The sequence below is a fragment of the Syngnathus leptorhynchus genome, chromosome 17 (assembly GCF_054491065.1).
Source record: "Syngnathus leptorhynchus isolate UIUO chromosome 17, UIUO_Slep, whole genome shotgun sequence".
Lineage (NCBI taxonomy): Eukaryota > Metazoa > Chordata > Actinopteri > Syngnathiformes > Syngnathidae > Syngnathus > Syngnathus leptorhynchus.
Window position 1 is genome coordinate 6,326,196 of NC_141211.1, and position 27,639 is coordinate 6,353,834.

Consider the following 27,639-nt stretch of genomic DNA (forward strand, 5'->3'; position numbering starts at 1 on the left):
CTTAACCATTAATCACGTGTATAAAATTGAATCACATCGATTACAGCACAGATGAATGGAGTTGCTCTAATTTACATTCTATAATGAAAATGCATTATTTAGGAATGGTATGAATCGCTCTCTCTCCTTTTTTTTTTCTAATTTAAAATATGTCATCTGAAGCGCGCGCGCGCGCACACTGCAGCGACTGAGGCTGAGCTTGAAATTCATCGTCGACAAACACAAGTTTGAGCCCCCTCTTTCTGTTTTCTCTCTCTCTCTCCCTCTCTCTCCCTTCCCTGCGTCTCAGCAGTCCATTGGTGCTCTCCTTATCCACCAAACAGGAGCTTCACAGTGTCCTTTTCTTCCTGCTCCTCCATCAGGATCAGAATCTTTCTTTTGTGCAGAACAAGCTGTCTTTGGGTTTACGAGGTTTGCGGGACGCATCGGAGCGGGCGCGCACATTCTTTGTGCGCACGCAAGCCTCATCACGTACCGCTTGTGGATTCCCCCCCAACACCCCCACCCCTCGACCAGGCTTGAGCGTGCTCTTTGCTCCTCCATCACCAGGAGTTGGTCTCATCACACAGCGAGAAAAAATGTGGCCGGGCATAACGGCGACACTTTTGTTGTGCTTGTGCGGAGACTCAATGGCTGGCTTTCCGAACCAAATCAACATCGGTAAGTTTGCTTTTATTAATTGTATTAATTAAGTATGCGCAGCCTGTAACTAAGTTCACTTGAAAGTGAGCAGACATGTTTGGTTTATTAATAAATTGAAGAAACAATGAGCTCAGAAACTACTCGTAAATATGATTTGTACATAATAGAATTTCGATCATGCTGGTCTTCATTAGGAATTTGGGTGAGCTGGAGCCCATCCCAGTTGACTTTGGGTGAGAGCTGAGTTACCCGGGATTGGTCGCTGCATGGGCACATAGTTGTCTAACACCCTTTTTGGGTTGAGGAGGGGAAAAGCCAGCATAGAACTGATGGGCAACATAACTGCAGGGGGGGGGGGTCATATGGGATCACACACTTTCTAACCAAAAATGCCATTTTAATAACCTTAACCCAACAAGGAAGAGTTTAAAGCAAATAAAAAAAAAAAAAACACATAACCTACTGTAATTTATTTTCCAGCGCAAAGGGCTCTCTTGCATAACAGCAACAGCACAAAACAAGAAACCGACATTAAGTGCAAGAACTCATTTTGTACATTCTTCCACAAAAATCAACTCACCTAAAATTTAGATAACACTGAGGTACTTTGTCCTGCTTGTCATTTCAAATTAGGACTTCTTATCTTTTAGTGTAGCATAAACTAAGACCTGTCTGCCATCTAGTGGTGATTGGTGATATTACAACCTAAACATACAGTAAACCTTTGCATATTTGTAAAAATAAAGAATAAAACAAAACAAATAAAATGAGTCTTATTCAACCTCAAATTCACCTTACATAATATGTGAAACATTCTCATGTGACTTGCAGGTGGACTCTTTATGCGCTCCACAGTGCAGGAACACAGCGCCTTCAGGTTTGCAGTGCAGCTGTACAACACTAACCAGAATGCCACGGAGAAACCTTTCCACCTCAACTATAACGTCGACAACCTGGAGTCGTCTAACAGCTTCTCCGTCACACACGCCTGTAAGTAGTCGAACGCAACCGATTACGAAGCGGCCTCCCTTCCTGCTTTTATTGTATAGGCAGATGTCAGATTGTCTAGGCTCAGCATGATATTATGTGTTTGGCTACTCTTCCTCCTGATAATTAGACACTAATATGCCGTATCTTCGTCTCCCCCTCAGCTTACTTTTAATACCAAATGCAATTTCTGCTCTTGCATCCACTTGCACTCAGTTGCCTGGTGACAAGATGTGTTTGCTCGAAACGACTCGCACGGTACAAAGTGCAGTCGGAATGAGCGGCTGCTAAAGCAATAAAGCCCCCGAAAAAAACAAGCTCAAATTTAATGTCTTTAAATAACCACAGAGAGTTAAATAAGGTTGAAATTTGGCCATGCAATAAGATGGAAAGTTTTCCTGTTCGTTTATTAATTCAAATAATGACAACAAGAGGATTAACAGTAGCGAGAGAGGAGGAGGGGGGGGGGGGGAAAATGCAAGCTAAACATTTGCCAATTTATAAAAGACCAGTGAGAATTTAATCATGCACACCTGTCAGACAGTTTGACAAATGCAGCAAACTAAATATATTTCTTATTTGAGTCATGAGGGTTGCATAATATTCCGCTAGCCTGCCGGGTGTTTATGCAGCAAGCCAAAGTGCTGATTATTTTGACACATTTCTATTCCGCCCAGAGTGATAGGTTAGTCATTGCCGAGCTTTGCCCCGGCTCACGTCGTCGCTTTTCATAATAACGTGCCAAGATGACTGAGAAATCTTTCTTTCTGATTGTATGTGTCATCTGCCAAATTTGCTCTTTTGTCAATATGGAGTCAACGAGCGGAGTGGCAGTGAGCTTTGATTTCGAATGGAATGGAATAAATAAACCGATGCTTTCCTCTCGCTGGGTCACATGATGATGACTGGATGTGAATCCCTCACGGTGAATGTGTGTTATTGGCATTTTGGATCAATAGATGGAGGCCTGCGTTCAATGTGTGTGTGTGTGTGTGTGTGTGTGTGTGTGTGTCACTTTGTTCCCTAGTGGAAAAATCAATTCAACTGTTGCGTGCATCGTAAAAAAGATTAACGCACACGAAACAAATGAATCTAGTGACGATATATAAGAACAAACAGGAAGCTGTCACTGATATCCGAGAGAACTCCGATTTTGGCCCGTGTGAAGTTGCACGATATATTGATTGGACGTTAAGCACCAGTAGCTGAATTTGATGAATGGTTGCGCCGTATATACATATTTGGTTCATCCGTTTTTGCGAGCCCTTGGAGAGAGGGTCTTACCCAAAGTCACATCTGGTTAAAAAAAAAAATCCCAACTAGAATCCTGTCAACTTGGATGACCTGCCCCAGGATGACAAGATGGCCCCCAAAGCTTGATCCCAAACATGTTATACAATATTTCAGACCATTCTATTCATCAAAGGAGAGATTTGCATTGCATGACATCCACTTGACTGATGACGAGTGCAAAATCCATTCAAAAATATATTTTATTTGCTGCCTAAGAGCCCTGGCTCAGTCAGCACATCGGCAATGTGTGGCGTAAAGCTGCAAAATGCATTTTGCTGTGGTCGAATTTGATCGGCCGGGGCCGAGCCGCCGGATGCGTTCATTTCTCATCCCGGGCATCAGAATGGACTCACGTGTCGAGGCTGCAGCAGAGCAACAGTGATGACTTGTGACAAGTCGGACGGCAGTGACGCGGCGGTTTTTACAAAGGCCTGCTTTTGTTCATGTAATCTCAACGCGACCTGAGATTATTCAAGGACACGGGAGAAGGTGATGATGCCACGGGATTAGTGACTCACTGATTCAAATTGAAAATATTTACATACGTTTTTGTGCAGCTTTAGCCAATGGGAAATTAAAATGAGTGTGACTTTTCAATTGGTTTAAAATAAAAAGATAATCCTTCAGCGGCGCAATGATTAATCGATTAATCGACATCTAATTGATTATCAAATTAATGGAGAATAATTTTTGAGAATCAAATAGATTAGGTTTTTTTCCTGCATTTTTTGTCAATCCAAATTGTCAGAGTCTCAGATAAATTGACAAAATAATCAAATAAAAATAAAATGATAATCCTTTAACGGCACAATGATTAATCGATTGATCGATGCCTAATCGATTATCAAATTAATCGGGAATTATTTTTGAAGATCGAATAGATTGTTTTCATGCTTCTTTTCATTCAAAATTGTCAGATTCTCCGATTAATCAACAAAATAATCAACAGACAAATCGATGATCAAAATAATCGTTAGTTTTGACATTGTTTTGTCTCCTTTCAGTGTTTCTAATTGTTCATTTGTGATACACACTGAGCTTTGCGACAATTAATTTGAATCATAATCACTTCCATGTTCCATTTTCTGTGTCTTGAGCAGAGCCTAACACTTTACAGCCTCATTCCTCTGCCTCTCGCTATAGCGGTCCTTGGATAATTGTTTTGCTGTGCATGGAAAGTCGGCGTAGGTGGAGTGTTGGCAGCCTTTGCACTTTGCTGCGGCGAAATAATAAAGTCCACTCTCCCCTGCAAGCCTCTAACAGCAACAGGCCTTGTCACTGTGGCCTCGCTGTAGATGTTCCGTTTTTCGGATAATCCCGCAGTGATACATTTGGGTCAGAACAAATCTCGGCAAAATTTTGCATAAAAAAATAAATAAAAAGAGGTCACCGTCTATCACATTATTATTTATCACAGCCTTGCGTTAGACCTGCTTGGACAATAATAGATGCGGTCTTTGACCTCATCATTTGTAAGACGGCCATTTTGGGACAGCAGCTGTGTCCTCTCTAACCGACCCTGACAAGGTAGGATAAGTACCGTCTGTCTCCTTCTTTCCTCCTTTGGGCGGGTCAACAACCTCCCCACCCCTCCCTCCCCGCTGTAGCCGTCTCCTCTATATGTTCGTTTTTCTTTGGTTCGAACCAAACCTTTTACGTAAACATAGGCTGATGTTATCAAATGCAATGATTGGAAATTTACACAATCACAAAATGGAGCTGCTTTTTGTCACTTTTTTGTCCAAGACACTTCAATCCTCTCACCTCACCTACCATCTCAGTGTGAAACCTCCTACAAAAAAAAAAAAGAGAAGAGAAAAAAAAAAAAAAAAAAAGCTCTACCTCCTTAAGGTGATAAAACAAATGAGACGTTTCGCTTTTAGTAGGCTATGCTTCATCGTTGTATTGTTCCCACAGGAGAAGGACTGCCTGGACAAAAACTTTCGCACCATGTCGAATTGGATGATTTATGGCCCGAGAGCTGTTCTATGGATATATTTAATTTTCTGCTTGCATCATGACCTGAATAGCAAGTGATGTGGCTTCACTTCAAGAATTGTCTGTTTGATGTTCAGGAAAATCAGAGCGTTTGCCTCTCTGGACTAAATCGAAGGCGGTCTCTATTATTTTGAAAAAAAACAAAACGATAGCTTGCATCTTTTTTCGTCCTTGTGTGTATTTACAGCTGGAGTCCATTTACATGGACCTGCATACAGCAGTGGATGGGATGTGTGTGTGTGTGTGTTCCCCATTAGCTTAGCTGATTACAAGAAGCCCAAGGACGAGTATAGGGCATTAGAACCAAGGGGAGCAAACAGCCCACCAATTATCTTGGTGGAGAAATATTTAATTATTTATATTCCATCCATATTTTGGCACTTATCCTGTAATATTTGTGAAGAATGAGAATGGACACAGTGATGCTAGTCTCCCTCTGCATCCCCAGTCTGCTCTCAGTTCTCCCGAGGGGTCTACGCCATCTTCGGCTTCTACGACAGGAAGTCCATGAACACTCTGACCTCCTTCTGCGGGGCGCTGCACACCTCCTTCATCACACCTAGCTTCCCCATCGACGCCGACGCACAGTTTGTTATCCAGATGAGGCCCGGTTTGCGAGGAGCCGTTCTCAGTCTGCTGGGCCATTACAAGTGGGAGAAGTTTGTCTACCTCTATGACACCGATAGAGGTAAGAGCTTCTTTTCACATGTGGAGCATTCTGCTTCTAAATATGCCAGCGCGTTCACGAGTGCACGTTCCAAGTCTTTTTAAACCGACGGAGCATTTCTAGGACGAGAGCACTTCTTTTTCCATCGCTTCCCCCGCCTCGCTTTACATATTTCTCTTTCAGGTGGGCGTCTCATCATCTACTCACTCATGCAACTGAGATATTTGGTCATATCAGCAGAATGAAAGAATCACTTTCAAAAAAAAAAAAAAAAAAAAGAAAATCAGATTCTGCCCACATAAAGCTGAGTCATATTCAAACCCATCTGAAAGATGATGTCAAATTAAGGTGGGCGGGGGACGTTTTGTTTCAACGAGCTGGCCGACACCTTTCGGTGGCAGATTGCAGAAGCTGCTAATTAGGCCGCCGGTGAGACGGTGACAAAATGATTGACCTCCCCCGAATGCAATCGTCCTTCTTAAAAGCGCATCACCACGCGGCTCCTGACCATCCGCAGCGAGACGCAGTGTAAACACGGCAGCTTAAAACGGATTCCCAAATGCCGCGCAGCTTGTGTTTACCGAGAGGCACGTTAGCCCCCTTTTTCTATTTCAATCAATCAATCAAATCACCAGAGCACGTCTTAAATTGAAAATGAGAAGCATTATTAAATCTGAATCGGTCCTCAGTGTAGTCAAGTGGACTTTGTCACACTCCATCAAATGACTCACCAAAAATATTGCTCTGAAGGTTGAACCACCTTCAAAATCTGCATTTGATGAGACAAAAAGAAGAAAACGCAGCCAGCCTGCCTCCTCAAGACAGCAATGTCATAAAAAAAAAAAAGCAGAGGGAAGCAATGCACGTTTATCTGCTGCAGTGTGACGTCATCCGCTAGCGGCTTTGAAACATCCTCCCTCCTCTAACAGCCTGCCGGCAAAAAAGACCTCTCGATCCGGGCAACATCTGCTCTTCAACAGCTGCCCGCTCGAGTCAGACCTTGCCAGCTTTATTAACGCTTGGCTGATTACTGCAAATTGTACTCAATCCAAAGTCATAAAGAACACTCTCATTTAACTGAAAAATAAAATCCTAATAAATGCCTAATAGCATTTTTTTTTTTAATGTCATTGAGACATGAAAAATATTAACATGGAACATTTTTGCTTCCCTGCACTGGCTGCACCCCCCTTTGACTCTTTCCATCCAATCACATTCATGTTTTCGCAAACAGAACTTTGTGTAAAAATTCCTGCGTCACTTTCCCGCCCCTGTCCAATCGCTCGGATTGAAAGATTTTATTCAACGTTGGTCTCAAAGAAAACATCTGCTTAACTGCTCGCCGCTAAAGAGCCGCACTCTACAGTCAGGCTAGCGAGCTCATTAACAAAAAGTAAGATTGCCTCAAGGCAGCTGTTCCATGCTTTAAAGCACCTTCAATAGGACACATCAATGAGATTTCATCTTGTTTTTATCCCAGGTTAGAATATTGGGGGCCTGTGTTGGGTTTCAAGAGCCTCTTCAAGGGCTCTTTTATGGCTCATAAACATCGTAGCGTAAAAGGAGGACAAAAGTGTGACGACTCACTGGTGCTTTTCAAGTGGTCCCAAATACAAAGACATAACTGGGCCTTTTTCTTGCATGTAATAAATGATGTGCTTCTTTTTAAAGTCCTTTCAATTACCTCTTTTTTTTTTTTTTAACCATCTGCTTATTTACACAAAATTTGGATTTATTGTGTGAAGACAAAACACAAATTCATATTCGAGCCGGGCATTTGCAGCAGCGTGCGTAACACAATGCAAACTAGCACTGGCACGGTTGTTTTCATTTATTTTGCTTCACTAAGTGTAGTTTTGAACTTCAGGACCTTGGACAGTTCCTAATGCACCCAGCAAAAGATGAACTTGCTCTGCTGTAATACAGTTTCAAGGTGTTGGATATTGTTATTTTTTTTTTTTTAGATGAATGCCTTTACTTCACGTTTCGTACAGAAGACGAGGTACTGCAACGTACTTGACAAGTATAAAAGTGCAAGTTAAAAAAAAAAGAGATGACATGTTGGCAGCTTAACGATAAAACCACCGTTATCATCTCTACACCCTGGCGAAAGGAAATTCCCGCTGGAGGCTGTGTGATGATCTGTGGGGACCATTTACACGAGGCTGCCAAGTTGGCCCTCGGGTCACGCGCATATCTCGACACCTATTAGAGGATGGAAGACGAGAAGATACGCTTTTTTTTTTTTTTGCAAGATCAGCAGAATAGTCAGTTGCAGTTCATGCATTTAAAGTGCCATAGAGCCTAGCCTGGGGTCTGTGCACTTATGCATGAGATGACTGAGTAACACACACACACACACACACACACACACATGTACATATACAGAAGCCTATTTTTATATTATAAAACCCCGGTTTAATTCCGCTAGTATTTTCCCTCCTGCTGCTTCAGTTGAGCAGAGGCCAAGAGCAAGATGAAGATTCAGGTCAATTGTTTCCATCTCTTGGCTGGTTGGTTGTTTGGCGTCTTAGCAGCTGCAGAAACGGCTGCATTTTCTTATATGGAGGAGGCGAGTGAGTGAAGCGAGGAAAGAACAGAGGAGTCAGCAAAAAGCTCGTGTGCCGGGGCATTGTCAGGCATGCTGTCAAATCCACCCCGTTGTTTTTATTTTTTTTTAGCTTCTCGTATCACAATGTGCGCCTACCTCGGCGCTTTAAGAATGCAGGTGACTACGAAAGGCCCGCTCTGCCGTCCCCCTCGGCTCAGTTTACTCTCTCCCCTCATCTATTTCAGGACTATTGCTTTCAGGATAACAAAAAGCCATTACAGCCAGACGTCTTTATGCATTATGAAAGAGATTGATGTGACATGCGCTTCCCTGCTCAGCCCCCCCCCCCCGAGAGAAAATGTTGTTTATTAAGAAAAGAAAGGATGAGAGCGAGCGGAAAAAAGGGCCGCATCACATTTGAAAAGAGCGCTTTGCTTGTTAGTCGCCTCTCTTTGTCCGTTTGAATTTTGCAAGTTGACAATGATCACACGACGACTTCGCAAACAGGAAGCACGCGGAGGTGCGAAGGCTCAACATGTTGTAAGTAAATACGCACTCTGCGGTTGTTAGATAACAAATGATCGCTTTGGGGGGTGCGGGCGGGAGTGGCAGGAGGGTTGGCGCTGCACTCGCTCTAATTTGGAATAAAAAGCTACCGTTATCCGCATTGGGAGTTTGCTTTTTTAGGCTAATTGCACACATGAATGTCCTCCGAGGGAATGGTTAGGCATCTCTCACTAACTGCAAAAAAAAGTATTTTAGAGGCTCTGAAAAAATTCTGTTTACCAGTTGGGATATTTCTAGAGCCGGAATAGTGAGAGATAAGCTTACAGACTTTGCGGGAGAGCTCACCAGCCAATCACAACTCACTTCCATTTTGACCATGCATTATTTTTCAGGGCAGCTTCGAATAATTGAATGGGTGAAATGTCCTTGATGGTCGTCCTGCCTGCTGTCGCTTATAAAAAGAGGCCATCTGTTTACAAAGTCATCCAAAAAGACTCTGTTCAATATAACCGAGTCGATTCATTCCACTTGTCTGCCGGCGTGAACGATTCACATTTTGGCACCTTTTATTGTTTGACCTGCTTGAACGATGTCAGACTGAGGAGCAGTTTGGGGCCCATCAGCTGCGTCTTATCCACAAAACCCCGAGATGTGGACGCTCCCGAGCCTCCCGAGTGGCCGATACGGCGGCGCCCGGTGGAGATGCACTTGTCTTTAAAGGCCACATCTGACTGGAGAGCCGCTTTCTTAATGCACGACTATGAAGGTCACCAGCCATCATGTCACCCCCGTGCTCTGATGGCTTATTGGGAACGGATCAGCCGACGCATCCATCAGGGAGGGCCACTAGCGACTAGCTGCTTGCTTTAACTGTGCACACGTATATTCTTTTTGGATCAATGCACATTAGCCGTCTGATGTGGGTCGTCGAGATGGGCCGAATGGAGGCTGCGTCCGCTTTCGCAGAGAGTTTTCATTCACAATGCAGCAGCGAGCCTTTGGGGATGATTGATATCCATTCAGATGTTGTTTTGACAGAGTGGGATGATTGGGTCACACATGCTCCACATTTGGAATCTTACATTGAATCTCCTACTTTAGTTAAAACGGAGCTTTGACGTTTGTAGCCGTCAATGGTAGTGAATGAGTCAATAGGAGATTTGGGGTATTGTAAAAACTTTCATGAGAGAGTTAATGCTTCCAATGCTAATTTTAGTGTCACATTTCCTTCCCAGCATATTGACCAAAATTGATGTGGACTACTTTTTTTTTTTTTTTAAAGGTCCATGGCTTCAGGCATGTGACAATGACCTACTTGCTTGCAGTCAGTCACCATTTGTAACGATCGTATTCCTTTGACCCACACTCAAAATACAATGCTCTGTATTCTTAAGAGTTGGACGAACCTAACAAGACAGATTTGGAAGCCACACAAGCACGGAGTGTGCAGTGACCTGATGTGACTGCTGACATGATTCTTGAAGCGCCTCTGTGAACTTAACGTTGCCGCTGAGCCAGATTAAGAGCAGCTCTTGATTCTACATGACTCACCTGATTCCTCCCACTCAATCCCACCAAGCGCTACAAAGTAAATCTGCCTCTCACTTACTGTTCACCTATTGTGCTTACTATGGCGATTCTTCAGCTCAGCATTTTGACTGCAGATTAGAGACTCTGCTGGCACATTTTTTTTAGGTACACCAGCACCGACCAATCAGATTAGCTGTGTCATAAATTTTGCTTTTATAGAGCTACAGTATTAAACCTCACCTTTGATTGATTGGTTTAAAGGTTTTAACAGATATGTACATAGTGAGAGAACGGTCGTTAAAGCTAAATGCGCTTGTGCGTTAATCCCGCAGGTTTTGCCATCCTCCAGGCCATCATGGAGTCGGCTGTAGCTAACAACTGGCAGGTGACGGCTCGCTCGGTGGGGAACATCGTGGACCCCACCGAGTATCGGCGCATAATTGAGGAGATGGACCGCCGGCAGGAGAAACGCTTCCTGGTGGACTGCGAAGTGAACCGGATCAACTCCATTCTTGAGCAGGTGTGATTCTTTCTATCGCTGCTCGTCTGCTATTTTGCTTCTCGTTCTGCATCATTTGGAGGACAGTTTTGAAGCGTCTGCAAGTTTGTTATTATTATTATTAGCATTGTGATGATATTTTTCTTAATTATTCTTCTTAATATATTTCATGTTTTATTATTTTAATAATTCTATTTTATCATCATTATTATTATTATTTCCTTATTATTATCATTATTATTGCAGCAGCCCCTTGTTTAAAGTCAACCGTGCTTCAGGCAGGTAAACAAGTTAACGCATAAGTGCAGCAAGTGGTCCCGCCGGAAATACAAAGCCTCGTAAAGCATCATCCGACAGCCGAGCGAGCGAGCGTGCCCTCCAAAGAGGCTCACCGTTCCTTGGTCCGGGAAGAACAATTCCTTCTCGGAGCTGTGACATCAACACTTGCTTTAATGTGATATTGGCTCTAAATGTAAGTAGGACACACTGTCCCAGAACGGGAACAACAATGAGCCTACTATAAATAGCCTCTCCTCCTAGCCAGAGGGAAGATCGCTTACAAAGGCTGGAGTGAGCAAACAGCCGAGATCACGCAGGCGTCAGAAAGCAACCGTTACGCACGTGATTCTTGGTTCTTCGTTAAAGCATGCCGATACGACTCTTCAATCGCTCTGCATCTGCCAGCTTGGACAAGATGGCGGAGCTCTATCCGTCAACTATTTGATTTCAGGCTCTTTGACCTCCTTCGCCTCCTCTGAGGCTTTTCATCTGGCGCCAACTGCTGTTTTGAACTGTTCATAATTGCGATATTTTTGTTATTCTGAATGACGGCTGAGGTAGATGCTGAGGAGCATCTGTGGTTAAAAAAAAAAAAGAAGCTGAACAATATGAGGTGATGACTAACGTGCATGTCAAACAGCAGTTTCGACCCTCGGGCTATGCTAAATGATTCATATCAGCGTCCAGATAAATAACAAATACAAGCAATGTCTTTGTTTTTTTAGGTACAATAGAAATAATTAGCCGACTGGTGAAAAGGGACCAAAATCAGACAGTGGAGATGTGAAGAAGCTACCCGACAGTGTATCGGAGAAACAAAGAGAATTTTCCATCAGTGGCTAGGGAGGCAAATCCGATTGAAGAAACTTGGGCGCACATCCAGCTCGGCACTAAACATTCTGCGTAATTAGACGTGAGCCCGTTGGGAATATTCTGACTGCGGCCCGACTTCAAATGGGACCGAGCAAACCTGCTCGTTCACACAGGATGATGGAGAGTCAATGCCAAGCTGAAGCTTACTCACATGCTCTGTCTCTCTCTCCTTGGATGGATGGAGAGATGTTTTCAAATTTCAGAAAACCATTTCAATGACCATGCAGATGTGCTTCAAGGTCAGGCAGCAGGTGTTTGTATTTGTTCCGGTAAACGTCTGCTATAGAAGTCTGTTTCATAAGGAAATTGTTTTTTTTAACCCCCCCCCCCCTCTGTGAGCGTCCCACTGACCTCCAGCATCTTTCTGACGTTATCAAGCACTCGCAGAAAGCACAAATCCCAGGGGAGCGTCAAACTAGAGCATCAGGATCCTAAAAATATTTGTTATGGCCACTTGCCCCTCCCTCCCTTCAGAATAAATCCACTTATAGAAGACAAGTTATTTTAGACATAAAATTAAAGATACCATGTAAACTTATGTGTGAATAAGAATAATTTGTGTACATGCTCCGAAATACACTGCAGTAGAAATGATTGCCTGACTGTGCTTTGTGGGGGTGTACACAGAACGGAAAAAAAAAAACCTCACCACCTCCACAATGCCATTTTTAAGCTTGCTGCTCTGTTACGGAAAACCCGACACAGTCACAATATAAAAGGATGGTTTGCCCGTTGAAGAAGTTTACTTTTGGTGCTAATTAGGAGGCAGTGACAAAGGGAGGGGCCACTGCAGAGAGGAAGCAGTGCGAGAGGGCAGTTTTGCTGCAGCCTTGACCTTATTTCACTTGTTGAAGTTAATAGAAAGGAGCAGGCGGTGTCATCGTGGCGTCTCGCCTCTGTGTGTCTCCCACACACACGCAGGCATGTTGGAGTACGCTCACGAGTTCCCCTGCAAATGTCACATCTTACTCCCATTTTCTCCTTTCTGACTGCGTTCTAAAACCCCAAAAGGTCTTTGTTGTTCAATCTTCCGCCTGTGACTCATTGTATATTTCTTCCTTGTAGGTGGTGATTGCAGGCAAAAACACCAGAGGATACCACTATATACTCGCCAACCTGGTGAGAAAGTGATCCGGAATAATCGACTGGAGATGAAACGACATGATGCTATTATCGGACATGTACTTTGCGGCTTACTACAGTTTTTGACCTCCAGGGTTTTTCCAACATGAGCTTGGACAGGGTCTTTTCTGGTGGAGCTAACATCACAGGCTTTCAGATCATCAACCCGGACAGCGCCATTGTGCAGCAGTTCCTCCAACGCTGGGAGCGTCTTGATGAACGAGAATTCCCAGAAGCTAAAAACACTCCACTGAAGGTCGATAAGGCCCACTGAGTCTTCTGTCTTTGTTTAAAAAAATAAATAATAATAATCTTTAAAATAACGATCTGGTGTTTTTTGGTGTGTGTCGCAGTACACATCGGCACTGACCCATGATGCCATTCTCATCATCTCGGAGGCCTTCCGTTACCTTCGCCGCCAGCGTGTGGACGTGTCCCGTAGGGGAAGCGCGGGCGACTGCCTCGCTAATCCTGCCGTGCCTTGGAGTCAAGGCATTGACATAGAGCGAGCTCTGAAAATGGTGGGCACGTTCACAAATGGGAGTTCTAATGTGCTTGTGTTCCTAATATCATGTCCGCTAACAACTGTTGTACCTGCCAGGTCCGAGTTCAAGGCATGACCGGAAACATCCAGTTTGACACATTCGGGCGAAGAGCTAACTACACAATCGATGTGTACGAAATGAAGTCAGGAGGCTCGAGGAAGGTACGTCACGACACCAAGTTACTTTGCTTGTTACGTTTTTGGTCCCAACAGAAATTCTTTACACCTAACATGCTAACATATAGCATGCTAACAACCTGTTGTGATGTTGTGTCATTTCTAGCTAGCATGCACATGGTTGCTAACATATGGCAAAGTGGCAAACTGAAGACAAATCACTGAAGCGAGCAGCAGCCAACAATGCGCTGTGACATATACGTGTTAAAAAGCCAGTTCTGTGAGCAAGAAGGTCCATCTGGACTTTTAATAAGATGCTTGACCTCTCCTTTCAAAGGACTCAGTATCCTGTCATTGTGTTCATCTGTCGCCACCAAATGCGCCATTAGAATGCAACTACACGCAATAGACTGGCACTCGGGCAGCACATCAGTCTCTCGTCTCTTTTTGTCCTCAGTATCCTTGAGGAGATTGTTCAATCTGCTCTGTGCACGCGTGGCCAACATTTGCTTTGGATTTGAACAAAGCAATAACTGTCACTTTTTTTATTGTCGGCGTGACTGTGACAAACAGCCAAATGTCGACTGTGCCTCGCCACACAACAGCGGCTGGCCATTCTGTATGTCGTTGATGTCTGATAGGACAAGGACATGTACTTGGTTTGTTATCAGTTTTTGATTATAATTTGGAATAACTATTGCCCTCTGACTGACTGGCAACTTATTCATATTTTTAGTCTGCAGCTCAATGAGAAAAAAATATAAGTATATATCTCCAAAAACAAAGAAGGGCTATGAAAGCTAATAGTCTGGATTGTGGAATCTCCTGTATTCCATTAAAAGTGAAAAAAAAAGGGGACTGTTATGTGAGTGAATTAGCCAATTTCGCTTTTGATCACTATATGTTGTATGTCTACGTACATATAAATGTTTTGAAACATCTCAGCGGACTTCAGAACTTGCACGTCAACGACCAGGTAAGATGCAATTCTCCAATGTATGCTTATTTTTGCGATATGTTGAGTGTACTCATTGAGTATTAATGTACAGTATATGTACAGTACACGTTCATTTATTTATATTTATGTTATATTGAACTCAAACTTGGTTGGACCTTGTAGTTTAAGATATTTTAATCTTTATGGCTAATATAAAACTGTATTTATTATCATTTAAATGATGCCAGGACTGTGGATTCTTACCAAATCAGAATTATTGTGAGCGCTAAAACTAAGTCCCCAAAAATCAAAAATGTTCATGTTACTGTCGGAGGAGGTTACACAAAAACAGAAAACGATCCCCTACAAACCAACCGCCTCAACCTCCTGAAGAGTACATGATGTGAAAAAGATGAAGTTTGTCTTTGTCAACCCATGCTGCTTTCTGGTTATGTAAGAGAAGATTTGCAGAGCCGCAAATAGCGTCCTCCTACTCAGTTGAAGTTAGGGCCAGGTGAAGCGAGCGCCACCACATATGAGCTCGCTACATAACATATTGTGCCAGTCATAACAATTGTATCACTGTAATTAGCATATTAGCAAAACGCTATCTACAAAAAAAAAAAAAAGAGAGGATATTTTTGTCCCCCAAGTACGTCCGTCTCGTAATAACTACCACCATCTGTGTTTTTTTTTCTTCCCAGATCGGCTACTGGAACGAATATGAAAAATTTGTATTTATAATGGATCAGCAGGTCACCAACGAGTCGTCTTCTGTGGAAAACCGAACAATTGTGGTCACTACTATTATGGTACACTCTCAAGCAGGTTTTAAATGTTTCACCTCAAGATTTCTGCCACTCAAGGTCAAGGTGTCCATTGTTGCAATCTGTCCTGGGAGGCTAGAACTATTTTCTTTTGAGTTGCTTTCCATCCACTCACTACATGTTGAAACAGTCGACTTGCTCATAAAGAGTGTTTCAACTGTATCCGTGTGGGTGTCAAAGCATTTTGGTTTTGTTATATTCCAGTGGGCTGTTGTAGTAGTGACATCACAATAACGGCATTGGTAACCATAACAATTGAGCCCGTTGGCTTTTGGGCGCGTACGTAAGTAACGGTGTTTCCGTCTCACCGAGTAACGCGTTCAGTGACAGAGCTTCCGAGCGGCCGGCCGGCTTCAGAGGACATAAGCAACCAAAGGCCACCCTGCCCTCGGTTGCTTATTGGACCTCAAGTTCTCCGAGTTCAGTACGTAAAAGTAGTTCTGGTGTGGAATCATCAGGCCTCTTTAAATGTAAAATAAGGTGCGCCTTATCTTACATTTAAAATCACGGCCTTGTCTCACTTCTGACTTTGTCTATTATGTTTGCATGCTAGGCAAATTCAGAACCCCTTCTCAAAAAGTCACACTGTCAAACGTCAAAGCATTCTATCCCTCACTGTTTGTCTCTTTGTACAGTTCTTACGATTTTCTTCTTTTTTTTTTTTAAATCACAGTCATCTCAAGTTTCTTTCTGACATGCCATGTCTTAAATTCTGTCTCAAACTCGATTTGTTGAAAACAACACGGACGTAGATGAAGAGGGACCTCCGGGAATTCACATAGAACTAAACGCTTGATGGGACAGGAAGTTAAAAGTACGACAACGTTATTTCCTTCAAGAATACTTTCGTCCGACGCTGATTGACAAATCACGACGTCTCTATCGATATCGCCACTTGGGCCAATGCCTACTCTGTCACTGACGTTTACTTTATGAACTGGAAAAATGCTCTGTTCAGTCCCCCCTCCCCCCCTCTTTCCCCGCCCCATGTGCCATGCTGATACAACGCACGCAAGCAAAATCCCCCCCCCCCCTTCAAAGTCGTAGCTTTAGTGCGAGCTTCGTATGAGGGAGCCCTGATTTCCTGCTTTGTGCGCTACTCTTGGTCTCTTTACTGCAGCAGCGGCCCGCTTTTTATTTCTTGGTGTGTGTTGCCCTCCCCACCCTCTCCTCGGCCCCTGATGCCGTCTGATCGTTGTCCACCGCTACCCCCCCCCCCCCTGCATCACGCCTGCATGCCTCTGTGTTGTGACCGCTAAGGTCCAAAACATGTGTGATCTCTTTGCCATCAACTCAAACTGTTTCTGATTAACAGGAAGCGCCATACGTGATGTACAAGAAAAACTATATGCAGCTGGACGGGAATGACCGATATGAAGGCTACTGTGTCGATTTAGCGTCTGAAATTGCAAAGCACGTGGGGATCAGATATAAACTCTCGGTAGTTCCGGATGGGAAATACGGAGCTAGAGATCCAGAGACTAAGACGTGGAACGGGATGGTGGGTGAACTGGTTTATGGGGTGAGTATCCGTTTATTGTTCTTGATTCCATTTAAAAAAAAAAAAAGACCATGTATTTATGACAATGAATATTCGTTCATACAACTAAATTAGCTTTGTGTAAAATGTGTTTTTGCACGATTGCCAAGGGCGGGGGTGGGGGGGGTCGAGTAGAGGTGACGCTGATTCACATTTCAAGGACTGCCCACATAAGCTCCTCCGTGGCTGTCTTGCAAGCCTCTTACTTGATTCATAATGCGGAGTCGAAGGGAGACAAAGACGGCAACCAACACAAATGCTGGTGACTCATCTTAACCGAGAGAGATGATGTTTTGCAGACGACTCTAAGCTCCCACAATTCTCCAAACTGCTTTATGCATACATTGATATTAGAGCCAATTAAAGTCACGTTTAGTATGAAATTATCGTGGCACCCTCTGTCTGGGCTTTATGTAACTTATGAAAATTAGCAGCGCTGATAGTGGCCCGGCCGTCCCGATTAGCCGCTCCGGGCGCTCTTAATAGCAAAGCGTGGTGTGTCTTTATCGTTTACGCTAACGTGTATTGTACCTGTTCCTGCTTCCACAGAGAGCTGACATAGCAGTGGCTCCTCTCACTATAACATTGGTACGAGAAGAAGTGATAGACTTCTCCAAGCCCTTTATGAGCTTGGGCATCTCCATTATGATAAAGAAGCCTCAAAAGTCCAAGCCCGGCGTCTTTTCCTTCCTGGACCCGCTGGCCTATGAGATTTGGATGTGTATAGTGTTCGCCTATATCGGCGTGAGCGTGGTGCTGTTCCTGGTGAGCCGCTTCAGTCCTTACGAGTGGCATCTGGATGAGAACGATGAGGCCAAAGACCCTCAGAGCCCCCCCGACCCGCCCAACGACTTTGGCATTTTTAATAGCCTGTGGTTCTCGCTGGGTGCCTTCATGCAGCAAGGATGCGATATCTCGCCAAGGTTGGTTGTCGCCTTCCCTCTCCGCCGCCTCTCATCATCTCTTTGCATTTTAGAGTCCCTTTACATACATCTCCATCCGGCCATGGTGCATATAGGTTATTTTGGGCTGCGCCTCCACCCCCACCTCACTACTAACTTCACGCTTTACTAAACCCGGTCACAACCTCCGTCTCCGCGCCTCCGTCGGATTCCGAGCTGCGCGTCCGCAGCCATGCCCCGCCTCCACAAACTAACTTATATTCACCATGCTGAGGGCTGTAAAATGCACAGGGCTCATTTTCATTGCAAAGTCCCCGCCACTCCCCCCTCCCCGAATTCGTCGTGACTCTTGGAGGGCTACCGTGTTTTTGCTGCATGTCCCATTTTACGGTCATCAACTTGGTGCATATAACGCATTTCATGTGGAAAAGAAAAGCCATCGGCGCCTTGTACCGACCGATCAAGCGCTTTCAAGTGTCTGCCATCCGAGTCAGGCACTCCATCCACGGCTCCATCCATATCTCCCTGACCTCTTCCGCGAGGATTCTCGAAGACCGCAGCTGGATTATTCAGACGATAAAAAGAGTGAATGTTACCATGACGACCAGGGCCGCAGCTAGGCGTGCGTGAAGCAACTCTGACACCTTTTCCTTCCTCTAGAATGACTAGCGACAAATTTTCGCAAAAGCTTTTGTAGTGCTATTGATTCTCCCTCCATCCAGAGCAGCGGCTGTGTCCAGACTACAAATGAATAGCGCTTAAGCCAAGCCACCACTGGCTAATTAACCCTAACCCGAGCCTCCAGGATTCAGGTAACGACCAATCACGGCTCACCTGTTTTCCGGGTTTGGCCACGTGACGTTAGCCCCTTAGGCACTGTGATGTCGTTTTCCATAGACAGCAAGTGGCAAAATGGCCGCCCTCCCCCTCCTCCCAAGATGCTGCTTAATTGATAATCCCACAATATTAATCAGAATACCGTGTTTCGACTAAAATTTGGAGCGGACGTCCTCTTTAAAAAGGAGTTGACGTGAAACGCTAGCCGTGTCTCGCTGCTCTTACGTCTCCCGTCCGCTTTGCTTCCTCCCGCCAGGTCACTCTCGGGTCGCATAGTCGGGGGAGTGTGGTGGTTCTTCACTCTCATCATCATCTCCTCCTACACGGCCAACCTGGCGGCTTTCCTCACCGTGGAGAGAATGGTTTCTCCCATCGAGAGTGCCGAGGACCTGGCCAAGCAAACGGAAATCGCCTACGGGACGTTAGATTCAGGCTCCACAAAGGAGTTCTTTAGGGTGAGTCGACGTACCGACTTGCATCCCGTAAAGCAAGATGTGTGATCAATAACTTGGAGATTATATTTCCTGCACGGAACTTCTAAAGTGGCGCTCGGTGTCGCATAGATTTTCCATCAAGATTGTAGCTCGCTGGCTATTTTGTTGCACACACCAGGACTAATCTAAATGTTCGAAAAATCGAATGAGATCCAATACAAGAGCTTTATTGAATATTCCGTTTTTTTAGAGAGATGATCATCTTTAGTTTTTTTTCCCTCCTGATGTAACGAATCCAATTAGTTCACCACACCTCGCTAGGCTAGGAAATTAAAAATACATGAGACAAAGTTTTTAAAAATTCAACTGGCACTTCTGACAATGCGCTGAATGTTTTTCTAACGATGCCAAAGAGCCCCGAATGAAAGACTTAAAATATTTATATTCATAATCTGATAAGAATACACGCTCTCTGAGATAATTGTTGAAATTTAAAACTAACAATTATATTTTTACAAATAGCTGGAACATTGGATCAATAAAATCCAAAATATCCAGAACATTTTTCTAGTGCATGCCATGATCTACATGATCTATTTGAGGAGGAGGAATATCTGACAGGCTTTCCGGTGAGTCATTGCATTAAATGCTTCTTTATCTTCAAAATCCTTCGCAGAATCCTTCGGAATCATTTTGGGATTTGTCTCAGGAACATGATTTACAGTTTTATAAGTGGGTTGCTGACAGCATTTCTCTGTATTATATGCTGTTATATTGAATTTAATTAATATATAATATAATATATTTAGTAGTGTAGTTTTTTTTTGTTTTTTTTTTTTAGATATGATGCCTCAGAAGCAATAATAATAATGATAATAGTAAAAGTGATAAAAAAATAAAAATAAAAAAAATAATAATGATGCTGACAAGTATTCATCTTCATGTACTCGGGAAAATAAGTCATCAGAACTGTCATCAGCTGTTATTATCATATGAAAAGCATATGGCCCCTGCGATGATGGAAACTTGCGCATATGTCAAGAATGATTCACAGCGTACAGCTCGAGCTTGCAACCTGTTCGGTTTGCGCTGAATTATTTATGTTCCCGTGGTGAGCATCACGCTAGCACGTTCTTTCAATATGCACGGAATAACAAACAGAAACAAAAGAGCTTAATTATTTCATGATGTCCCCTCAGTTCTCCCCGACTTGTAAAAATGCTCCGGAGAGTCGGAGTCGTTTTTCTGCCTGTCTGCCTTTTGGTTATGGCGCTCGGTGACAAACAGCCTCTTGAAGACATTTAGAAGCTAATGAAAAGTTTTCCTCTGAGGCACTTCTTCACTCGAGTCAAACAGAAGGTCACATTATCTCCACTTTAATTCAGCACCACGCCACATGGAGCAGAATGTTATCCAATGACGGCAAGAGACAGATGACAGTTACATTGCTTACGTTTGCCTGAAATGAAGCTCCTCTATTCACTTCATCGTAGTTCATTAGCACCAAGATGCTAAAAGTTGATACCAAAGCACTGCCTTTGTCTGAAATGACGCTCCTCTATTCGCACCACCATCGTTCATTAGCACCAAGATGCTAAAAGGTTGCGCCAAAGCACTGCATTTGTCTAAAACGAAGCTCCTCTATTCACGCCACCATAGCACCAAGATGCTTAAAGGTGGCGCCAAAGCACTACTTGCTTTGACCTAAGCACCAGCATTTAGAACACCTCACCTGTTGTTTTGGTGCTAGCAACAGTGCTAACGTTACCGGCAGTGCTCAAAACATAAAATGAGCATTGTCATCTGCAATTTTTTTGCAAGTCATATGACTTTGGATGTATTCAATTGTTTGTGCCTCCCAGCTGTGAGATGCTGGTGGGATCAGACAAGGACGAGGTGACTCCCGAGTGGAAACACGGCTGTTATTTATCTCTACTGCGCCGCCAGATTGTTCGACCTCGGGCTTCTGGCGCGAGGCCCGCGCTGGCTCTGCCTCGCCGCTTGGCTTAAAGGCTGAACTAACTGGACTAATTAACGTCATTACAAGGGGGGGCAGATAAGCGTTACGCACGACTGGGTCGGAATATTCACACCGCTTGTATATCAGCTAACTCTGTTTTGTGTCTCTTTCCCCTCCAAACGCAGCGCTCCAAAATAGCCGTTTATGAGAAAATGTGGTCGTACATGAAATCGGCGGAGCCGTCGGTGTTTGCCAAGACGACACCTGACGGGGTGTCTCGGGTACGAAAGTCAAAGGGCAAGTTTGCCTTTCTCCTGGAGTCCACCATGAATGAGTACATAGAGCAGCGGAAGCCGTGCGACACCATGAAAGTGGGCGGCAACCTCGATTCGAAAGGCTACGGCGTGGCCACACCCAAAGGCTCCGCATTAGGGTGGGTGGGATAGTATAACAATGCGCTCCATCTTGTTATAGTATTCCAGCCACCCTGATGTCACCTTGTCACACTCCTTCATTCTCTTTCCCTTCATGAGTCTTTTCCATCTCATGTTTTGTCCGTCCGGTTTGTCTGTCTCTCACACCTTACTGACTTTTTTTTTTTATGTTTGCCATCTTTCATTAGTCTCCCCTTCATCCCTCCCAACTATTTTTTTTGGTGTGCCTTTGCTTCCTAATTGACCTCTAAATGATCTTTATTTATTTGTGCATATGCAAGTCTAGTTTCTGAATGTTGAGCAGCATGTTTAATGTTTTGTTTTTTTTCTTTCTGCTAATCAAACAACGGTCGTCCCCATCCCGCACACTTTACACGACTCATGGAAAGTTAGGGAGGTTGAGTTTTCGGGTGAAATTTCCAAAAGGAACCTGAAATGCATTAAACCGATTTTAGGCTAACTCCAAAGCTTTGAATGCATGCGTCCAACAAAACTTCACAGCAGGTGTTTGATCAAAACTAGTCAACCACATTCATTTCTGTACATAATTAAAAAAAAAAAAAATCTCCGTGGCTAACAGGAAGTTACGCAACAACACTAAAACATCAAACATGCATTGAAAAGTTTAGAGAAGCTTAAAATGAAGGTTCATCCTGAACTCTAACTTTCTGTGAGTCGTGTACGTACAAAGAATGTGACTCTCCACGCCACCTCTCTAAGTATGGATGTCAAAATGCCTTCTTACCTTTCCACACAAGTGCAAATTCTCCACCAATTTGTCCCTTCCGTGCTCCCCTACTGAATTTTTGAACACGACTACTATGACTATTCCCGCTATTAGATTTCTCACGGACCTGTTCCTTTTCTTACAAGTTATGTTTTATCGTTTCAAGAAATGCTGTTAACCTGGCAGTGTTAAAACTGAATGAGCAAGGCCTCTTGGACAAATTGAAAAACAAATGGTGGTACGACAAAGGAGAGTGCGGCAGCGGGGGAGGTGACTCTAAGGTCAGCCTCAATGTCACCAAAGTCGGGTGTCCTAAAACGGAGTAATCGGCAAGGCTGACGTCACTTTAAAGTCAACTTTGGGCCGAGATGAATATGATTCTCACTCCTCTTTATTTTCTGCCGCTGAGATCAAACAGGAACCCTTTCCTTGGCTAATAAAGTACAATTAATTTCCCAAGATGAAACCAAATGTGTTTGGCATGTGTCTAGGAAAGACGGGAAGAAGCATTTGGAATGCCTGCTTTTTTTCTAACCACATGCCAACGTGAAAGCTTCGTTAAAGTTGGATATGGAAAAGCCTTAAACGTGCGCCCCCTGGTGGGCGCTATAGTGTAGGCTCAGGGAACAGCGTTGTCTTGAGGGGATGAAGCATCACAGGCAAACGTGAGAATTCTAACGAGACCAATAACGTTCGGTCGGTCTCTTAATGGTCACCCTACGATTCTGTCGAGTTTCTTCTTTATTCCTTTCTTTGTCGGAGAGCAGTACTGTTTAAAAGTTGGAAGCGGGCAATTTGTTGTTTGTGTATCCTTGTTTGCAACAATCATTTTGACATATTTTACGCCATGAAGTGGCACATATGAACATTCAAATTTGTCAAAATGACCGTGCACCGATACTGACAAATAAACAACAAATGCCCGGACAGCATTGAACTTTTTTACAGTACTTTCTTCTGGAAATTTCCATTGCTACAATGTACTCAATCGTCAGAGCGTGCATCCATCTGTGCCACTCACTTCCTTTCTTTCAGCTTGCAGCAGAATTCAATTGTGAAAGAGGAGACGAGCCAAGTCATTCTCTCTTTCCCGGCTGAGCGGGACACGGATACTCACGAGGGGGACGATTCAAACGAGCCGTCTCCTCTCGCCTCCATCGGTCGCTCGGACACACACTAGATAAGCTGCGGACGCCATTTGTCACCCCCGTCTCACTCTCCGTACTTGCAGTATAGTAATAGCTGTCACTATCACTATAGTATACATATACGTACAATTATACATATCCATATATATGTATACATATACACTTACATACTATGCATATATATATGCATATATATATACACATATATACACACACACACGTATACATACATATATAAAAAAAAAAAATTTTTTTTTTTTTTGTAGTGCATCTTTGGTCCAGTATCTCCAATTTTTAATGTATAGTTGTCACACCCTTTCCATTTTGTCAGTCATTAACCTTCAAGAGCTTTATTCGTTAGCCAACAAAGGGTTCCTGTTTGATCCAGCTCGTTCGCAGCAATAAAGAGTCGTCTACTTTAAAACGACACGTCATTTGTGCAGAAGCCAAACGACGGCGGCGGCAGCAGCAGCAGCAGGCGCCGCATCCTCACTCTGCAAACGTTAGCCCTGTGGTCAGTGTGTGCCGATTACTCGGAGCGACACGGGTAGGGTCTGGCACGCTACGGGTTGAAATAGAGGCTCAGGTCATTCGTAAGCTGCGTACTGACGTTTTATTTCTCGATCTAGTGTCGCTTGCTATCTGTCATGTCTTGGCCAGCACCCTACTTGTGATCGCTTTGCACAGTATCAAGTAGTTGACAAAGTTGAATAACATAAAATAACATAATCAAATGTTATTTATGTTATTTCCCACGTGAAGAACTCCAGTAAACCTTGCCGTATTGAAACTCAGTGAACAAGGCATCTTAGACAAGCTGAAAAACAAATGGTGGTACGATAAAGGTGAATGTGGAACCAAGGACTCGGGAAGTAAGGTCAGTCGCTGCAGGTCTTTTTATGCTGATTGCCCCAAACAGTGCATTGTGGCCTAGTCGCTCATATCTGCATCTCTGACATCGTAGCTGCAACTTCACCAAGAGACATTTGTACATCGACCTCACCCTGCACACAATTAACGTAGTGGATGATCATGATTCATGCATGTCCAAGTTGACGATTCTCGGTCCCTGTTACAGCATGATCACGCCTCGGGGCATTATTTTTTTTTTTATCTCATGCCATCAAGCAACGTTGGAATGAAACCATCCTGCTGCTATTTAATCATCCAGGCTGCTATTGAAATGGAATTTATTGGTGTTTGCGAGCTCAATCTACCGACTTGTTTTCTCACAAACTGACTTTCACCCGGAAGGGGTGTCTTAAGAGTCACGTTTCAGTAAAAAGTCGTGACCAATTGAATACGCTCAACAAGAAACAACTGAAAGGTGTAATGACAGCTCTTATTTTCTCCAATTAATGAGACAAGTCATGTTGCAGCCTCAAGTTGGAATAACATTAGAAAGTTTTAGGCTCATATTTGCACTGTCACCAAAATTATTCACATTATTAAAATAATCACGTCACAGCTTTAGCTTTGCAATAAAATAAGTGCTTTTTTTTATTTTTTTTTTAAATATTGCAAATAGGGAAACTCACATAAATTGCTTTCAATATAATTGTTTGGCGTTTAATAGCAGCAAAATGGAAGTTTAAGGGTTCAATGAGGGTTTCACATGTAGACCTGTACGACCACGACCGCCTTCCTTTTAGAATAAAGCAGCCGTTAGTTACCACTTGTCTGCATTCACCTTCCTAGTTGTTACTTAATCGGCCTCCGGAAGGGGCTTTAGTCAGAGTCGGCTAGCGTGTGACAGAATGCTTTGCAGCCTCGCCTCGCCGCTTCCCAAAAAAAAAAAGCCTTAATGGTGGTCTTTACCTCCCCCAGGACAAGACAAGTGCACTAAGCCTGAGCAATGTGGCAGGAGTCTTCTATATTCTGGTGGGGGGGCTGGGCCTGGCTATGACCGTGGCGCTCATAGAGTTTTGCTACAAGTCTCGGCAAGAGACCAAAAGACTCAAACTGGCAAAGAACGCCCAAAATTTTAAACCAGCCCCTCCGGTGAACAGCCAGAATTTTGCCACGTACCGTGAAGGCTACAATGTGTACGGGACGGAGAGTGTAAAAATCTAAAAGGGTACGTATGGTCACCAATCGTCGATTAGTATTTTTCAAAATGTGTTTTTCAAACTTAATGCACATTTTTTTGTGTTTTCCAGAGCAAACTAAAAGGTGCCAAATTCCCATCCGGGACCACCGTGTGTGTGTGTGTGACCTTGACACTCCATCGCCGTGCCGGACGATGGGAGGCGTTTTTGCGAGGCCCGTCACAACAAAAGAAAAAAAAACACACGTCCGTGACGCCGCAGGACTTCTCGGGGTTCCCTTTCCTCTCGTAGTGCCTTACGGAGCATTCTGCATCGGGGCAATTGACACTCACTTGAAATTAAACGTGTGGAATCAAGAGCGGAACGCTGGAGACTTTTATATGCGAGATGAAGACAAGATACCCATGATGTTAGTGTGAGCATTTTAAAATGATGACATTCCTAGGAAATCACAATGTTCCATGACTGGTGAGCTACTGAATTTTTAGAAGTGGCACACCATGTTGGTGACCGCTGACATATTTTGTGGTGAAATTTTACGTTGTATAACTGTTATATTTGGTGAAGTCATTCTCCTGTTTTACTATTAAGACTTTTTAGTGTCATAATATTGAAGACTAGCGTCAAGTAAGGTTTAAGATTTTTTTTTCTGTTTGTCCTAACAACGACATCCTCCCTGGTATTATTTTTTTTTTTATAAGTAAGTGAATGGAAAGCTAAAGGACTGCATTTAGCCACATTTGCTCCAACTGCCAAAACTTTGGGGGTTTCACTTAGTGCCATGCTGTACTTTGAAGAGAATTTGAGTTGATTCCTAACGTGATATTCCAAAATGCTTTACACTTTGTACACTTATGAATGAAGAATTTGGGGTAGTTTCTTTGAATATTTGGGCTTGTTTTAGGTGGAGGAGGTCATTCTGTGTACAGTGGCAGGGCTAGAATTTTTTTTATTGGGGTGGCCAAGGGAAGGCAAAAAAAAGTCAGGTGGGCATTTGAGGAGAGTGTGTGTGTGTGTGGGGGGCGTGTTGATGGTCAACCGTACAATCTCAAACATTTACAAAAGTGCATCATTTATTTAAAAAACAACGACAACAACGTACATGCTGTTCTTAAGATGAATTATGAAATTTCATAGCATTTTGGCATATAACATATCACACAGTCTATTGCATTTCAAAAAAACACATGCACAATTTGAATTTACTGACTTTGCTCTTACCTGCTGGTGAAACATTCTTCGTTCTTGTTTTTATTCATCTCCTCGACTTCCCTGTCCAGCACTTGAAAGTTGAATGCTATCACAGTTGCTTCTGCTCTGCACCTGAATTTTGTTTCTATAGAAAAAGTGGGAGACGTCACATTTCTTGCTCATTCTTCCCTAATTATTAATCGCAAAAAGTCTGGTTAAACCACACATGTTAAGCAAAACGTCCTAGAACTTCATTTACGTTGGATATACATAGTTAGTTATTTACCATAAGTGTGCAAACACTAAAACTACAAACTACCTTCCGTTGTTAATAGTGAAATGAATTGCTGCTAAAATGTCTGTTGATACTTGAAACAGACTTTTCAGAACTTATTTTGCGGTAACTTAACTGTATTTGCACGGTAAATCTGGTGCTTTAAATAAGGACTTTCACGATTGTTGCACTTCAGCGTCTCCATGAACGGAAGTCAGTCACCTGAACACGACAGCCACATAAAAACTAAGATAAGCAGTCCAGCGCCTTCTTTACTTCCACGTTACATTCTTCCGGTTAATTTTAATTTAGCAATTTAAAACGTCAGCATCAAAATGCTCCCTTTTTTGGTTGATGCTGCTGTTTGCGTCTCTGACCACTCTCCAAAGTGCTGAGGATGCATTCACGTACGTTGGGAAATTTTCCCGAAATGCTCCGGCAGTGCAGTGTCGTATGTGTAAACATGGCCATCTTCAGCGTGGTATCATTTGTTTAAAATATGAATTTTACTAACTTGGAAGATGTTGCAAGGCACTCATTTTTGTTTAGTTAATCTGACCGTCCCTACTATACATGGAAGCTAAGCAAATGGCCAGTAGTTTTTGACTGAGTTTTTTTTTTTTTTTTTTTAAATCATTTGTACCGCAAACATGAAAGCTGCATGCATGGAGGCAATGAGCATCTGAGAAAAGGTCATAAGGCATTTTACTACGTTTCCTTAATAAAAAACCGGTTTGTATTCACCTTGTGTTTTGTTGTTAATCACATGGA

The 27,639-nt window shown here is 43.3% G+C and overlaps 1 protein-coding gene and 1 long non-coding RNA gene across 2 annotated transcripts in view; one reads left to right on the forward strand and one right to left on the reverse strand.

The window, feature by feature from the left end:
• LOC147043439 (uncharacterized) overlaps positions 1-27,356 on the reverse strand; it is a 28,429-nt gene extending 1,073 nt beyond the window's left edge. Inside the window, exons 1-2 of the long non-coding RNA XR_015068713.1 lie at positions 27,005-27,356; positions 26,625-26,739 (exon numbers count right to left, since the gene is read on the reverse strand). This is a non-coding gene — a long non-coding RNA (uncharacterized LOC147043439). The remainder of the gene's footprint in view (positions 1-26,624; positions 26,740-27,004) is intronic.
• gria3a (glutamate receptor, ionotropic, AMPA 3a) lies at positions 579-27,159 on the forward strand. The gene is made up of 16 exons (XM_085936060.1): positions 579-660; positions 1,474-1,632; positions 5,369-5,608; positions 10,508-10,695; positions 12,892-12,945; positions 13,043-13,204; positions 13,302-13,469; positions 13,550-13,654; positions 15,251-15,358; positions 16,689-16,895; positions 17,463-17,836; positions 18,909-19,107; positions 21,232-21,479; positions 22,374-22,488; positions 25,183-25,432; positions 25,515-27,159. The coding sequence occupies exons 1-15, from the start codon at positions 579-581 to the stop codon at positions 25,426-25,428; spliced, it is 2,655 nt and encodes an 884-aa protein (XP_085792186.1). The 3' UTR covers positions 25,429-25,432; positions 25,515-27,159.
• Positions 27,357-27,639: the final 283 nt, after the last annotated feature.